Source organism: Salmo salar, chromosome 15 (genome assembly GCF_965601325.2).
Source record: "Salmo salar chromosome 15, fSalSal1, whole genome shotgun sequence".
NCBI lineage: Eukaryota > Metazoa > Chordata > Actinopteri > Salmoniformes > Salmonidae > Salmo > Salmo salar.
The window spans coordinates 49,779,584-49,796,585 of NC_138305.1; the positions used below are offsets into that span (position 1 = coordinate 49,779,584).

The following is a 17,002-nucleotide window of genomic DNA, read 5'->3' on the forward strand; positions in this document are numbered from 1 at the left end:
TGCGTGGCAGGCTGACTACCTGTTACGCGAGGGCAGCAAGAATCCAAGGTAAGTTGCTAGCTAGCATTAAACTTATCTTATAAAAAACAATCAATCTTAACATAATCACTAGTAACTACACATGGTTGATGATATTACTAGTTTATCTAGTGTGTCCTGCCTTGCATATAATCGATGCGGTGCCTGTTAATTTCTCATTGAATCACAGCCTACTTCGACAAACGGGTGACGATTTAACAAGCGCATTTGCGAAAAAAGCACTGTCGTTGCACCAATGTACCTAACCATAAACATCAATGCCTTTTTTTTAAATCAATACACAAGTATATATTTTTAAACCTGCATATTTAGTTCATATTGCCTGCTAACATGAATTTCTTATAACTAGGGAAATTGTGTCACTTCTCCTGCGTTCCGTGCAAGCAGTCAGGGTATATGCAGCAATTTGGGCCGCCTGGCTCATTGTGAACTGTGTGAAGTCCATTTATTCCTAACAAAGGTCGTAATTAATTATTACATAACATAGAAGATTGTACACTGTAACAGCAATATTTAGACTTAGGGATGCCATCCGTTAGATAAAATACGGAACGGGTCCGTATTTCACTGAAAGAATGAACGTTTTGTTTTCGAAATGATAGTTTCCGGATTTGACCATTTTAATGACCAAAGCTCGTATTTCTATGTGTTATTATGTTATAATTAAGTCTATGATTTGATAGAGCAGTCTGACTGAGCGATGGTAGGCACCCTACAGGCTCGTAAGCATTCATTCAAACAGCACTTTCGTGCGTTTGCCAGCAGCTCTTCGCAATGCTTCAAGCATTGTGCTGTTTATGACTTCAAGCCTATCAACTCCCGAGATTAGGCTGGTGTAACCGATGTGAAATGGCTAGCTAGTTAGCGGGGTGCGCGCTAATAGCGTTTCAAACGTCACTCGTTCTGAGACTTGGAGTAGTTGTTCCCCTTGCTCTGCATGGGTAACGCTGCTTCGAGGGTGGCTGTTGTCGATGTGTTCCTGGTTCGAGCCCAGGTAGGAGCGAGGAGAGGGACGGAAGCTATACTGTTACACTGGCAATACTAAAGTGCCTATAAGAACATCCAATAGTCAAAGGTATATGAAATACAAATTGTATAGAGAGAAATAGTCCTATAATAACTACAACCTAAAACTTCTTACCTGGGAATATTGAAGACTCATGTTAAAAGGAACCACCAGCTTTCATATGTTCTCATGTTCTGAGCAAGGAACTTAAATGTTAGCTTTTTTACATAACACATATTGCACTTTTACTTTCTTCTCCAACACTTTGTTTTTGCATTATTTAAACCAAATTGAACATGTTTCATTATTTATTTGAGGCTAAATTGATTTTATTGATGTATTATATTAAGTTAAAATAAGTGTTCATTCAGTATTGTTGTAATTGTCATTATTACAAATAAATGTTTTTTTTTTTAATTTTTTTAAATCGACTGATTAATCGGTATCGGCTTTTTTTTGGTCCTCCAATAATCGGTATCGGCGTTGAAAAATCATAATCGCTCGTCCTCTAGTACAGATGGACTATCCATATAAAATGTTACTGATCTACAGTACAGATGTTAGAGCATCTACAGTACAGATGGACTATCCAAATAAAATGTTACTGATCTACAGTACAGATGTTAGAGCATCTACAGTACAGATGTTAGAGCATCTACAGTACAGATGCACTATCCAAATAAAATGTTACTGATCTACAGTACAGATGTTAGAGCATCTACAGTACAGATGTTAGAGCATCGACAGTACAGATGGACTATCCAAATAAAATGTTACTGCATGGGCAACACTTTTGACAACTCCACATGGACTACTCTGCTGACCACCCCGCCACTCTCCAGTGCCAAAATAGTTTTTTGACACGTTCACAAAGTTAATATGGTCAATGAAAGAATCCCGTTCCCTAAAGGTTGCTCTCCGACCTACGCAGTAACACGACACTGCAAATGTCTGCTTCTCTAACTGCATTACCGCCACCTGTCCTCCTCTTCCCCCTCAGATTTTATCTATTTTTCTCCCCTCTCCGTTTGATCATACTCGTAACTGATCCCTTTGTTTGAGGTGCCCCTTGTAGTGCTGTATCACATTAGACTCCTTCAAAGCGTGGGCCAACCTCTTTAGCTAAGGGTTTTTGTGTGGCGGTTGAAAGATTTGCAGTGTGTCTGCATTATTGACCAGACCACATGGTGGGTGTTGGGTGAAGTTGCCCCTAGATGCTGATCTTGGGTTAGTTTAGGATTTTCCTCCCTAAGGGTTCAGGTTAGGATTTGGGGAGGGGAAGCTGATCCTAGATTTGTACCAAGCGGAAACTTCACCCCCAAGTAACCTGGTGCTAGTGGTACGGTATCTCTTGAAAAAGATTGAGATAGTCACTTTCTAGACATACTGTGATTGGGGGTAGGGGATGAGTGTATTTATTTTTAGCTGGCCTTCCTCTACAAGGCTGTGACCCTTCTCCCAAGGCTTCCCCTGTTCTTTTCAATATTTTCCTGTTAAACTCTTACACTTCTGTAGACAAATGTGATTCCTATATGTTTTTTGTGTGTTTTTGTTGTGTCCACGTTCATAATTACTCATACATGTTCTCGTTGTAATTTGCAATCAGGAAATAGGTACAGTATACCTATAGCGTTTTTTTTAGTCAAGGCCTTAATTTTCTCAAATGTCCAACGATTCATTTGTTATCGTACAAAATTATGAAAGACTAATTAGCTAATTCACAGACGAATAAGAGTGGAAACCAGCGCACACACACACGGCAAAATACTTGTGGGAATCCTACTAAACAGACTCCTACCCCTTACAAAAAAACTCATCCCTGTATCCCAGAGTGGCTTTTGACTCGGAAAAGGAACTTTAACTCTAACAGTGAGGCACTGCAGAGAATCGTCATGAGATCTGGCTGCCTTTCAAGATGTGTTAACATCCTCTGTCTCCGGCATGGCAGTATGAAGGCTGTCATTCTCTCCGGTGGTTAAACCACAAAGCCAATCGAGGACCTAGATTAAATCAGTTCAGCGTTAACCCGCTATGTTTTTATTTAGCCGATATGTCGGAGGTGTAACTGTGTTGGAGGTGTCAAATTGGTGAGTGGCTGCTTGTGTGGTCATTGTTACGAAGCCACACATCCCACTCACTCTAAAAGTTCAGAACAAGAAAGTGTTCAAATTGAAAATCATGAAATTAAAAACGAGGTTTTCAATCAGCCTAATCGTGTAGATTACATCACGCATTCCAGCATGGGATTTATACTAATGCGACTGTGCAGCCAATAGCAATGTCCGTGATAGGTATAACGCCAGGAGCTGCTTGTGGATTTGACAGCTCTAACGCAGTTCCACCTCAGACACATCAAAACAGCTATATAGGAGTCAGCTAGCATGGATCTGACTGAATCTAACCTGAGGTAAGGACCGGAGTAAAGCAAAGCTGCATCATTGCACCAACCCTCTTCAAACCAACATCTGAGATCTGGAGTGAAGCAACTACTCCAGTACAGAAGTCACAATTATGAAACATCAACTCCGATGGGCAGGTCACCCTGTGAGTATGAACAACTCAAGGCTTCCTAAACAGGTCTTCTGCTCCCAGCTCAGAGATGGATCCAGCGCCCCTGGAGGTCAGAAAAAGCATTTCCATGACCTTAAAGCACACCTCAAGAAATAGGGAAGAGTGGGTTATGTTGAGCCATTTTTTACATTCAGCATCACTATGTCAAGGTGAATATATCTACATATATTTCAGGATATTGTCTCTTTGCACAACTTGGGTATGGGGTAAATTGAGCATAGGGACAGGGTAAGTTGAGTCGCCTTGGTAAGTGGGTGATGGTGTCCTGTGACAGTGGGTGATGATGCTGGTAGGTCAAAGTTTAATTCATGAAATGGGGGTGTGGTATATTGTATATCTTAAAATGTATGCCTACATTCAGATATATACAGTGCCTTCGGAAAGTATTCAGATTTGACTTTGACATTTTGTTACGTTACAGCCTTATTCTAAAATTGATAAGGGGAAACAATTGAATCAATCTACACACAATACCCCATAATGACAAAGCAAAAATTGGTTTTTAGAAATGTTTGCTCATTTATTAAAAATAAAAAACTGATATAAAATATACGTAAGTATTCAGACCCTTTACAAGTTTGGCACACCTGTATTTTGGGAGTTTCTCCCATTCTTCTCTGCAGATCCTCTCAAGCTCGGTTAGGTTGGACGGGGAGCGTTGCTGCACAGCTATTTTCAGGTCTCTTCAGAGAAGTTCGATTGGGTTCAAGTCCGTGCTCTGGCTGGGCCACTCAAGGACAGAGACCTGTCCCGAAGACACTCCTACGTTGTCTTGGCTGTGTGCTTAGGGTCGTTGTCCTGTTGAAAGGTGAACCTTTGCCCCAGTCTGAAGTCCTGAGCGCTCTGGAGCAGATTTTCATCCAGGATCTCTCTGTACTTTGCCCCGTTCATCTTTCCTACATTGCTGATTAGTCTCTCAGTACCTGCTACTAAAAAACATCCCCCCCAGCATGATGCTGCCACCACTATGCTTCACTGTAGGGATGGTGCCAGGTTTCCTCCAGATGTTACGCTTGGCATTCAGGCCAAAGAGTTCAATTTTGGTTTCATTAGACCAGAATATCTTGTTTCTCATGGTATGAGAGTCTTTAGGTGCCTTTTTGCAAACTCCAAGCGGGCTGTCGTGTGCCTTTTACTGAGGAGTGGCTTCCGTCTGGCCACTCTACCACAAAGGCCTAATTGGTGGAGTACTGCAGGGATGGTTGTCCTTGAACCTTCAATGCTGCAGACATGTGTTGGTACCCTTCCCCAGATGTGTGCCTTGACACAATCCTGTCCCGGAGCTCTACAGACAATTCCTTCGACCTCATGGCTTGATTCTTGCTCTGACATGCTCTGTCAACTGTGGGACCTTATATAGACAGGTGTGTGCTTTTCCAAATCATGTCCAATTAATTGAATTTACAACAGGTGGACTCCAATCAAGTTGTAGAAACATCTCAAGGATGATCAATGGAAACAGGATGCACCTGCGCTCAATTTCGAGTCGCATAGCAAAGGGTCTGAATACTTACGTAAATAAAGTATTTATGTTTTATGTTTTTAATATATTTGCTAACATTCTAAAAACATGTTTTTGCTTTGTCATTAAGGGGTATTTTGTGTAGATTGCTGCGGAAATTGTTTTATTTAATCAATTTTAGGATAAGGCTGTAATGTAACAAAATGTGGAAAACGTCAAGGGGTCTGTGTCAAGGCTCAGGAGAAGACCCAGATGCAGAATGTTTCGAAGTAACAGAAGTTTAATACAAAAACAGGGGGGCAGGCAAACAACAGGTCAAGGGCAGGCAGAGGTCAGTAGTCCAGAGCAGAGCCCGAAAGGTACAGAACAGCAGGCAGGCTCAGGGCAGGCAGAATGGTCAAAACCTGGGAATGCTAGACAACAGGAACTAGAGACAGACAGGAGCACTGGAAAAATACTGGTAGGCTTAACGAAACAAAACGAACTGGCAACATACAGAGAACACAGGTATAAATACACTGGGGATAATGAGGAAGATGGGTGACATCTGGAGGGGGGTGGAGACAAGCACAAATACAGGTGAAACAGATCAGGGTGTGACAGGTCTGAATACCTCCCGAAGGCACTGTAGATTGCTCTGTTCAATATCACTTACCCTTCCATTTCTTGATTAGTTGTCTGGGACAGACGTTGTTTTGATGTGCCAATTCGAAGGTGCTAAGCCCATGAAACTGGTCCAGGAGACTCTTGATATGTTTATCAAGCTCAGACTCCATGTCATCAGACAAGTCCTTGTGTGCCTCTGTTACTCTCTCATAGCCTTTCTTTCACACAGGTACATGTTCGTCATCCTTTGTGTACCTCTTCAGTGTCATTCAGTCATTTCTTTTTTTTATCTCTTGCTGCTGCTCAAATGGACTTCTTCCATTCTCTCACTTCCGAGGCTGCTCTCGTAAGAACCTCAATGGGGGCTAGACACTTACTTGTTTTACATTTGTATACACAGGGAATGATTGTCTTCTCTGTAACAATAAAAATTCACTATCTTGAGTTTATATGCATGACACATTGCAAAAATACTACTATATTAGCCCACATACATAGTGTCTTCACACCGTTTGAATACAGTATTCATACTCCTTGACCTTTTCCCCATTGTGTTGTGCCACAAAGTGGGATTAAAATTGATTAGATTGTCATTTTTTGTAAACTATCTACACAAAATATTCTGTAATGTCAAAGTGGAAGAAAAATGTGAAGATTTATTTTTAATTAATGGAAAATAAAACGCAATATATTTTGATTAGATAAGTATTCAACCCCCTGAGTCAATACATGTTTGAATCACCTTTTGGCAGCGATTACAGCTGTGAGTATCTGGATAAGTTTCTAAGAGCTTTGCAAACCTGGATTGTACAATATTTGCCCATTATTCTTTTTTAAATTATTCAAACTCACTCAAGTTGGTTGTTGATCATTGCTATACAGCCATTTTCAAGTCTTGCCATCGATTGTCAAGCCAATTTAATTCAAAACTGTAACTAGGCCACTCGGGAACATTCAATGTTGTCTTGGTAAATTAAAGAAATAATAATTCCAGTGTATATTTGGCCTTTTGTTTTCGATTGTTGTCCTGCTGAAAGGTGAATGTGTCTGTCTTGAAATTCACTGCTCAACTAAGGGACCTTACAGAAAATTGTGTGTGGGGTACAGAAATGGGATAGTCATTAAAAAATCATGTTAAACACTATTGCACACCGAGTTAGTCCATGCAACTTATCTGACTTGTTAAGCACATTTTTACTCTTGAACTCCTGAACATTTCAGCTTTTCATTTTTCTGAATTTGTAAAAAAATCTAAACATTATTATACTTTTGATATTATGGGGTATTGTGTGTACATCAGTGACACGACATCTAAATGTAACCCATTTTAAATTCAGGCTGTAAAACAACAAAACGTGGAAAAAGTCAAGGGATATGAAAGCTTTCTGAAGGCACTGTAGCTACAAGGATATACTTTCATGCTCGATTTAGGACCTCATATTGTAGCTTATAGAGACCCCAACTGACATATAAAACAATCTTAAAACCATCTAATGTGGTTTAGATACAAGCATTATGAAATACGAATTCATTTTACTTTTTGAAAATCTTTTTTTTGGACCTAACATGCTTACCACTTTTTCCATGTGGTTTCTTCCTTCACAGACTCTGTTAAATTATGGCTTCTTACAAAATATTTTGTGTATGGTTTCCTAGAAACAAGGGGTGGCTCAACTTTCCCTACTCCCTATGGATCCAAACAACTGGGTAATCCCTTCCCTTGACAGATCCTCATGGAAGACCAAAATCACTAATGGAACTGAATTCTTCAAGACCGAAATAAGATAACGCTAGCTGGGAAAAGAGCACGCCGCAAAGGACAGTCACCGGTGCCAACAACAAGCCCTGGCCACAAGATGAACCATCCCTGCCCCCACTGTGACGAAATGTGCAGGTCACGCACGGATTGGTCTATTCAGCCATCATTGGAACCGTGGCCAGCCACACCATAACCCGGACCTGTGATAGCTGGAGGGAAATCACACTCGACTACGAGGGATCCCAAAGGAAGGAAGGTTTGTGTAGCTGCAGGGGAATTGGTAGCCTCTTGATACTTGGCTCTATGGCCTACAGGGAATGTGAGAGAAAGAAAGATGGAGGGAGACAGAGGGAACGAGAAGGAAGGGAAAGACAGATACACACCGAGGAAAAGAGAGAAAAGGCAGTGACAGCCATAGAAAGAGAAGGGAGAAAGAGCAAGGTAGAGGTACAGTAGACACAGGAAAAGAGAGTGATCGTCTCCTCTGCCCTACGTATCAGTATGTGCAGTGGGGCTCGAGTTGTCCTCCCTCATCGATCACCCTCATTTCAGGGAGCTCAGGTGAAGATGAGGCACGGTCCAATTCAAGGTCAGGCCATGTGCATCTGCTCCACATGTGCGTGCATTGTGTGGGTGTATGTCTGCTTGCATGCGTTTAGTACGGCTTATTCTATGAAAGTGGGATTGTGTGCACATGGCAGTAGTCAGTGTAAACATCTATATTCTGTGGGTGCGTGATTACGAGTGTGCATGCATAAACACGTGTACAGCCAGCTCCTGCCTCCCCCGCCCCCCCACTCCACTCGGCATAAGTACAGTAGCTGAACTCCTGCTATCAGCTCATGCAGCCATCTCTTGCCATTATGTAATGACGTCAACAAGAAAATGTCTAACTAACCCAAGATAGACCAGAGCCTGTCGTTTTTTCAATGGGAACAAACGAATCACAGTGGGCAGAACAAGCAAGGAGGTGGGCAGAGCCAAGCTGGAGCTAGTGAGATCTTATTGGCGCGTTCTTGCGTTAGGAAATTCTGTGAAGTGCGCATGTGCAGTAACTGAATTCGCCCTTGCACCCCTTCTACATTTTTTGAAAACTTTGGCAAAGGGTAAAGTCTACAAAACGCAGTTCACTCTGTTACAGATTCTAGTTTTGGAAACAGAAAACTGTATAGAGATCAAATGTTTCATCAATGAGAAAATTTGCAGAACGATGGCCATCTCTCTCTAACTTCTCCCACGTCTGGCCACTGGGCTTCCTCTCATCACCATATTTGGTAGTGAGTGGAAACGCCAACCGGATGCTTTACATTTATACATCCGGTGAAATATCTGGCTCATTGTTCTATCTGTGACGTCAAGCTTGCATGGGGTCAGCGCCGATACACACATTGTGGGAGAAGTTAGCTGTCAAAGTAATTTCAGACCCATGCTCCGTGTTTATGAAAAACATCTTATTCATCTTAGCAATGCCGCTGCCCTGGGGAAGACTGTGCTCCAGATGGCACCCTAATCTCTAGTGCACTACTTTTGACCAGAGCCCTAGTGCACTAATAAGGAATAGAGTGCCAATTGGAACGCTGCCTTTGACTTACAGTTAACACCAACACTAAAATAAAGAAAACACCAACATAAAGAGTCTTAATAAGACATTGGGCCACCATGAGCCAGAACAGCTTCAATGCACCTTGGTATAGATTCTACACGTGTCTGGAACTCTATTGGAGGGATGTGACACCATTCTTCCACGAGAAATTCCATCATTAGGTGTTTTGTTGATTTTGGTGGAAAACGCTGTCTCAGGCACTGCTCCAGAATCTCCCATAAGTGTTCAATTGGGTTGAGATCTGGTGACTGACACACACACACACACACACACACACACACCTTTAAACCCCCTATACTCCTTTGTGACCCCTCTTTCAAAGTCACTGAGATCTTCTAGCCATGGTAGCCAAGATAATGTAATGTAACTCTGCTAGACAAATAAAAGTTTGGACACCTTGTAACAATTTCATTCTAATCCAAGTCAAGGTCATGCTTTTAAATATTCAGAGTATATGATACTGCTGCAAATTCACAAGAGTATGAGTTTTAACAAACACTTAATTTTAGCAACCCACCCTCATTAAAATGTCAGTGTCAATCTACTCTTTCTTAACACCTACTCCTATCTTTCTCTATTTCACCCTTTCGTCCCACCAATTCCACTCTTCCACTTTTTCTTTCCACCTGTCCTCGCTTTCTCTATTGATTCAAGCCCCTTCCCCACCCAGTGGAGTTCTACCCCCCGACAGTGAGACACACAGCTGATACGATCATATCATCCAATTAAAAAAATACACACTAACTGAAATGAGTTTATTCACTGATAAAAAGGGGAATGTGTGTGATTGTGTTGTTGTGAGGAACTATTGTTCCTTAACTAGGGCCGGGATTCAATGCAAGGCATGTTATTGTGTACCACAGTACACTATACCACAGTACACTATACCACAGTACACTATAATTGACTTTAAAAAGTCATTTATGATTGAGCTGCCATAAGCACTGTGAATGCCATCTCTGCGAACGTCAGGGAAAATGCCTTTAAAAGGCGCATTGACGGATGTATAGTGATGTGCACTATAACATACCTTGGATTGAATCCAGGCCTAGATTAACTTGGAATCCTGTTAGGAAATGTTCTGTTCAAAAGCTGGTGGAGTTGACGTGTAGAATATCAAAATACAGAACACCAGGATCTACAATCCTTTTCAGTTAACCAGTGAATTCATATAAAATGACAGAATTTTGTCATAAAACATACTGTAGGTAAATTTCCAAAAACAAAAAAGCAGGCTAATATTTCATCTGAAATGGCCATTTGAGGTGAAACAACATATATAAACATACAAACAGACTACCCAACAAGGATTGATATTTACATTCTTACATAGTTGTAGTTCAAATTTGCTTTTGAAAAGTATACACAAGATAAAATAGCTAAAATACAATGACATTTCTACAAACAAACAAAAGCATTTCAGTAAACTTTCTTTTTCTTTTTTCCTTCCTTTTTACAATGATATACAGAGCTCTACCAAGCGATAGCTGCCTTGTTGTGCTTGTACTATTCTAGGTTTCATGGATACATCGGGCCTCACTTTGTCAAAGCATAAAAGTGCCGCTAGTATCGAAAGTGACCGTATTACTCCTAATAATCGTAGCAGCATTTTATTTCTGAATCTTTCATTATCAAAACAACCAGAAAAAAAAACGGCAACCGTCAGCGCTTATACATGATGCACACAATTTATTTTAAGTGATACGGTTTGACAACAGCGGCACTTCTTTGCCTTTTCAAAATACCACCCACTGAGTTTTGCATTAGGTACATATTTTACAAAATGGATGCCAGTTCATTTCATTATTTAAAAAACTGCATTTGTGAATACCAGCATTTGATGACGATCATAAAGGGAGATTCTACTTAGATCAAAGGAGAGGACAGGAGTAAACAAGGATGGATGTAAGCACAGTATCAATTCCCTTTCAACCCCATGACAGTCGGTAATAAACAAGATAAATACGTCCAAATGTTAATTTCAATGACTGGAATTGAAAAGGGACTGACCAACTCTGGTGTTGATTGAGATAATGGTGAGGGGCATTTTGTGCCCATTGTGCTACTCAGTGCCCATAGATGCATTGAATAGCCCTGCCAGCTGAAGCCAACGTCCCGTTTTGACAATTATAGCACCGCAACGAAAGGCGAGCAAGGTTGAGTGGATACACTCCGGTATGCCCTTTCCCTGACTGTTTCCCAAATGGTATTCCCTATATAGTGCACTACTTTTGACCATAGTGCATTATGTAGGGAATAATAGGATTCCATTTGGGACGCAGGCCCTCTCTACAGAGCATAATGCAATGCGGCAATGACAAAAGGCCCATTGCAGTACCAGTGAACTGGCACGACCTAGCTGTTCTCGCCGACTGCTCATTGAGTGGACAGAGGGGTCAGTGTGAACTCTGTAACAGTAGAAAATTAGGTGACCGAGGATTGTGGATATTTGTGAAAAATATTTTTAAAAAGGAAAGAAAAAAAGCACAGGATCAGCGTCCCACCCCAAATTCTAACCTTCATTACTGGCAAAACTGATTCAAGATCAGCATCTAGGGGAAATTTCACCCTACACCTCAAGATGGCTAAAGGGGTGTAGCCACATTGTTGCCATTGAAGATAATGTGAAGCCATTCACTGAAGCCAGTCACTTGCAATCTGCATATACCCTGCACTGCTTTAACTTCACTGCTTCGCGTATATATGTATCTTTTGCTAATGCTCTCCAGAGTTTCCAACCCCAAAATGGTCCCCCTGTCTTTCTAGAAGACCGGGGATGGCCAACCCTCCTCATAGAGAGCGACTGGGTATGTAGGAACACACCTGATTCTACTAACCAACTCCTGATCAGGACATTGATTGGCTGAATCAGGTGTGTTAGAGCAAGGCTGGAATAAAAGCTTGCATACCCCGTAGCTCTCCCCACACCCAGCCACACTCCATGTTCACCTTAGCAGTGCATCTGAACAGTGGATGTCCTTTTCCTCTCCTCCCTCCTCTGGCAACTGTCCCCATTCAGAGGTCAATGGTGAGACCACTATTTTGGGGAAACCGCAGTATTTGATGAAAGAAGAGGAAAAATGGGAGCCTAGAAAACCTCTTCCTCTTCAGCCTCACAGCCGTACTCTGAGAGAAAAAGAGAAAGGGAGTGAAATGCTAGTGTGCAGGTCCATTGGGTTAGCATTTCAATCAGCAGCATCGCAAGCTCACAGCGCTAGGATTACGTTGCCTGGGGTATGCCTTCGGGGCTGATGCAATTGTTAACAACGTTGATGAAAATAAGCCATAACACCTACGATTCACACGCGTTGAAAAGAGCTTGCAATGAATTGTTACTTACCTATTGTGCCACGGATACGTTCTATAGTCAGGTCTGTATTGACATGCTATGACTCACTTCTGTGCTTGTGTGAGTCTTTGTGTTTGTGTGTGTTGGTGGTGTGTGGATGTTTTGGTACTGTAATGTGTGTGTGATCTGCATTGCATGTTCCCTCACCGTTTCCTCCCAGGAGCTGCAACGCACTGACACAGGGCTCCTCCACTTCTTCCTCCTCCTCATCCTCTGCCGCTTCGTCATAGGCCACCGGGCCACTCTCCACCATAGTGGGTCCTGAAGGGGCCGTGTTGGGGGTAGGCGGGCTGGACAAGTTGGGCAGAACAGGGGTTGCAGCCGGGGTGAGGTTAGGGGTCACCTGGAAAAGGAACGTGTTTACGTTAAGCAATACTGTCATCTGCTTATGGCCATTGGATACCACTTCTGCCACCGAAATGTCGCTAAATCATGTCTCTAGCAAAAATTGAAAATATTAATTAAATAGAAGGGAGTTAGAGAGAGCGAATGGAGACAAAGAGGGAAGAAAGGGGAAAAAAAGAGCAACAGAGTGAGGGATAAATCAGGGACCGCATATCCCAGCAGGCATTTTTGCAGGAGTGAAGGGAAGCAACGCCGGGAGGTGCGAGAGGCCTAATTAATCATCATGTACTGGAAAAGAGGAGGGTATTTGAACTAATTATAGCATGGCCCTCTCTCTCTTCTTTCTCTCTCTTTCAGTCGCTGCCTCTTTCCCTCTCTCTCTCATGCTAGGGCATAATGAGGACTATCTCCAGGCGGTGACGGTCAAGTCATGACCACCAGTAGGGGACCTGATGGCAGACGGTCAGGGAGGACAAGTTGACTAGCCTCAAGCCCCTACAAGGCTCTGACCAAGGGTCTTCAGCACTGTTCACAGGCAGGCTTGTTGAAGCCGGCCTGAGCCAGTGGGGGAGATTGACAGAGAGGGGAGACTGCGATAGTGTGAAGCCATGTTGGCCTTAACTAGTGGGTTCACCAACAAGATGAGAGAGAGCACTATGGCTGGGCCAGGGCAGGGAGGATCCCGATTTGAAACTGCAGCAGAGACATGTATACTGAACAAAAATATACAGTTGAAGTTGGAAGTTTAAATACACCTTAGCCAAATACATTTAAACTCAGTTTTTCATAATTCCTGACATTTAATCCTAGTAAAAATTCCGTGTTTTAGGTCAGTTAGGATCACCACTTTATTTTAAGAATGTGAAATGTCAGAATAATAGTAGAGGGAATGATTTATTTAAGCTTTTATTTCTTCCATCACATTCCCAGTGGGTCAGAAGTTTACATACACTCAATTAGTGTTTGGTAGCATTGCCTTTAAATTGTTTAACTTGGGTCAAACGTTTTGGGTAGCCTTCCACAAGCTTCCCACAATAAGTTGGGGGAATTTTGGCCCATTCCTCCTGACAGAGCTGGTGTAACTGAGTCCGGTTTGTAGGCCTCCTTGCTCGCACACGCTTTTTCAGTTCTGCCCAACAAATTTCTATAGGATTGAGGTCAGGACTTTGTGATGGCCACTCCAATACCTTGACTTTGTTGTCCTTAAGCCATTTTGCCACAATTTTGGAAGTATAATTGGGGTCATTCTCCATTTGGAAGACCCATTTGCGACCAAGCTTTAACTTCCTGACTGATGTCTTATGATGTTGCTTCAATATATCCACATAATTTTCCTCCCTCATGATGCCATCTATTTTGTGAAGTGCACCAGTCCCTCCTGCAGCAAAGCACCCCCACAACATGATGCTGCCACCCCCGTGCTTCACGGTTGGGATGGTGTTCTTCGGCTTGCAAGCGTCCCCCTTTTCCCTCCAAACATAACAATGGTCATTATGGCCAAACAGTTATATTTTTGTTTCATCAGAACAGAGGACATTTCTCCAAAAAGTACGATCTTTGTCCCGATGTGCAGTTGCAAACCATTGTCTGGCTTTTTTATGGCGGTTTTAGAGCAGTGGCTTCTTCCTTGCTGAGCGGCCTTTCAGGTTATGTCAATATAGGACTCATTTTACTGTGGATATAGATACTTTTGTACCTGTTTCCTCCAGCATCTTCACAAGGTCCTTTGCTGTTGTTCTGGGATTGATTTGCACTTTTTGCACCAAAGTACGTTCATCTCTAGGGGACAGAACGTGTCTCCTTCCTGAGCGGTATGGCGGCTGTGTGGTCCCATGGTGTTTATACTTGTGTACTGTTGTTTGTACAGATGAACGTGGTACCTTCAGGCATTTGGAAATTGCTCCCAAGGATGAACCAGACTTGTGGAGGTCTACAATTTATTTCTGAGGTCTTTTGATTTTCCCATGATGTCAAGCAAAGAGGCACTGAGTTTGAAGGTAGGCCTTGAAATACATCCACAGATACACCTCCAGTTGACTCAAATGATGTCAATTAGCCTAACAGAAGCTTCTAACGCCATGACATCATTTTCTGGAATTTTCCAAGCTGTTTAAAGGCACAGTGAACTTAGTGTATGTAAACTTCTGACCCACTGGAATTGTGATACAGTGAATTATAAATGAAATAATCTGTCTGTAAACAATTGTTGGAAAAACTACTTGTGTCATGCACAAAGTAGATGTCCTAACCGACTTGCCAAAACTATAGTTTGTTAACAAGGAATTTGTGGAGTGGTTGAATAACGAGTTTTAATGACTCCAACCTAAGTGTATGTAAACTTCCGACTTCAACTGTAAACTCAAAATGTAAAGTGTTGGTCACATGTTTCAGACGCACAAAAAGCTTATTTCTCTCAAATGTTATGCTCAAGTTTATTTACATCCCTGTTAGTGAGCATTTCTCCTTTGCCAAGAGAATCCATCCACTTGACAGGTGTAGCATATCAAGAAGCTGATTAAACAGCGTGATCATTACACAGGTGCCCCTTGTGCTGGGGACAGTTTTGTCACACAACACAACGCCACAGATGTCTCAAGTTGAGGGAGCGTGCAACTAGCATGCTGACTGCAGGAATATCCACCAGAGCTGTTGCCAGAGAATTGAATGTTAATTTCTCTACTATAAGACGTTTAAGAGAATTTGGCAGTACCTCCAACCGGCCTCACAACCGCAGACCATATGTAACCACGACAGCCTAGGACTTCCACATCCGGCTTCTTCACCTGCGGGATCGTCTGAGACCAGCCTTCTGGACAGCTGAAGAAACTGTGGGTTTGAACAACCAAAGAACTTCTGCACAAACTGTCAGAAACAGGGAAGCTCATCTGTGTGCTCGTCGTCCTCACCAGGGTCTTGACCTGACTGCAGTTCGGCATCATAACTGACTTTAGTGGGCAAATGCTCACTTTCGCTGGCCACTGGCAAGCTGGAGAAGTGTGCTCTTCAAATATGAATTCTGGTTTCAACTATCAGGCAGATGGCAGACAGCATGTATGGCATCTTGTGGGCAAGCAGTTTGCCCCATGGTGGCGGTGGGGTTATGGTATGGGCAGGCATAAGTTACAGACAACGAACACAATTGCATTTTATCGATGGCAATGCATGAGGCAAATGGTGGTCACACCAGATACTGATTGGTTTTCTGATCCATGCCCTGACCTTTTTTTAAAGGTATCTGTGACCAACAGATGCATATCTGTATTCCCAGTCATGTGAAATCCATTGATTAGGGCCTAATTGACTGATTTCCTTATATGAACTGTTACTGAGTGAAATTGCTGCATGTTGTGTAGAAGAGAGCTTCAAGACGCTCAAGTCATACACAAATGCAAACATAAGCACAGACGTCAATCTTCACCCAGTGCCGGGGTTTGGTCTAGTTGTAGCGCTACCGCATCTGAAGCACGTGCCCCTGGAGGCAGGTTAGTGCACCTGGACCACGTGCCCCTGGAGGCAGGTTAGTGCACCTGGACCACATGCCCCAGGAGGCAGGTTAGTGCACCTGGGCCACGTGCCCCTGGAGGCAGGTTAGTGCACCTGGGCCACGTGCCCCTGGAGGCAGGTTAGTGCACCTGGACCACGTGCCCCTGGAGGCAGGTTAGTGCACCTGGACCACATGCCCCTGGAGGCAGGTTCCGCCACTCACTTTCTGTACTGTATCCATCTCATCTATATCCCCATTTAAATTTCTCTCACTGTCAATAAAACGTGTACAAATTCCTAATAAATATATGTACAACAAAAAGACCCGTGGCTTCCAAAGTGAACCTTTATGGTTACTTTTTCGAAAGATGCCCCTTTGACGTGTCTGGTAAACGTCTCACTCCTCTCTCTCTCTGTTTCTCCTTTCCTGAATGCAGGCTTTACTTCCTTTCTGCACACTATGCTCCAGCCAATTAGGTGCATTGGGTTGCCTGGCAACGGGCAGATGACCCCCGCGAGGTTCTTGTGTGAGGTCCTTTCTACTGCTGATTGGTGAGCTGTGAAGTCTCATTCAGTTGTCAGAGCACTGAGGGAGCCCAGAGTAGACCACTAACATGCCAGCTCCTGTGATAATCAACATTTAGCCCCATGCTAATACCTTATTAACCAAATGCTTACCGAACTTCAGTTACGTGCTAATACAATGTCGACTGCTGACCCTAAGTTGAACAAGAGCTAACCTAATGAGTACAGTGGACTGTATCAAAACAAAACAATAG

General features: G+C 42.7%; 1 protein-coding gene across 1 annotated transcript in view; it reads right to left on the reverse strand.

Moving 5' to 3' along the window:
• Positions 1–9,787: 9,787 nt before the first annotated feature.
• Positions 9,788–17,002, reverse strand: part of brf1b (BRF1 general transcription factor IIIB subunit b) — a 136,426-nt gene continuing 129,211 nt past the window's right edge. The window contains exons 18-19 of the mRNA XM_014145094.3: positions 12,543–12,738; positions 9,788–12,172 (exon numbers count right to left, since the gene is read on the reverse strand). Coding sequence (XP_014000569.1) covers positions 12,135–12,172; positions 12,543–12,738 — 234 coding nt within the window. The 3' untranslated portion in view covers positions 9,788–12,134. The remainder of the gene's footprint in view (positions 12,173–12,542; positions 12,739–17,002) is intronic.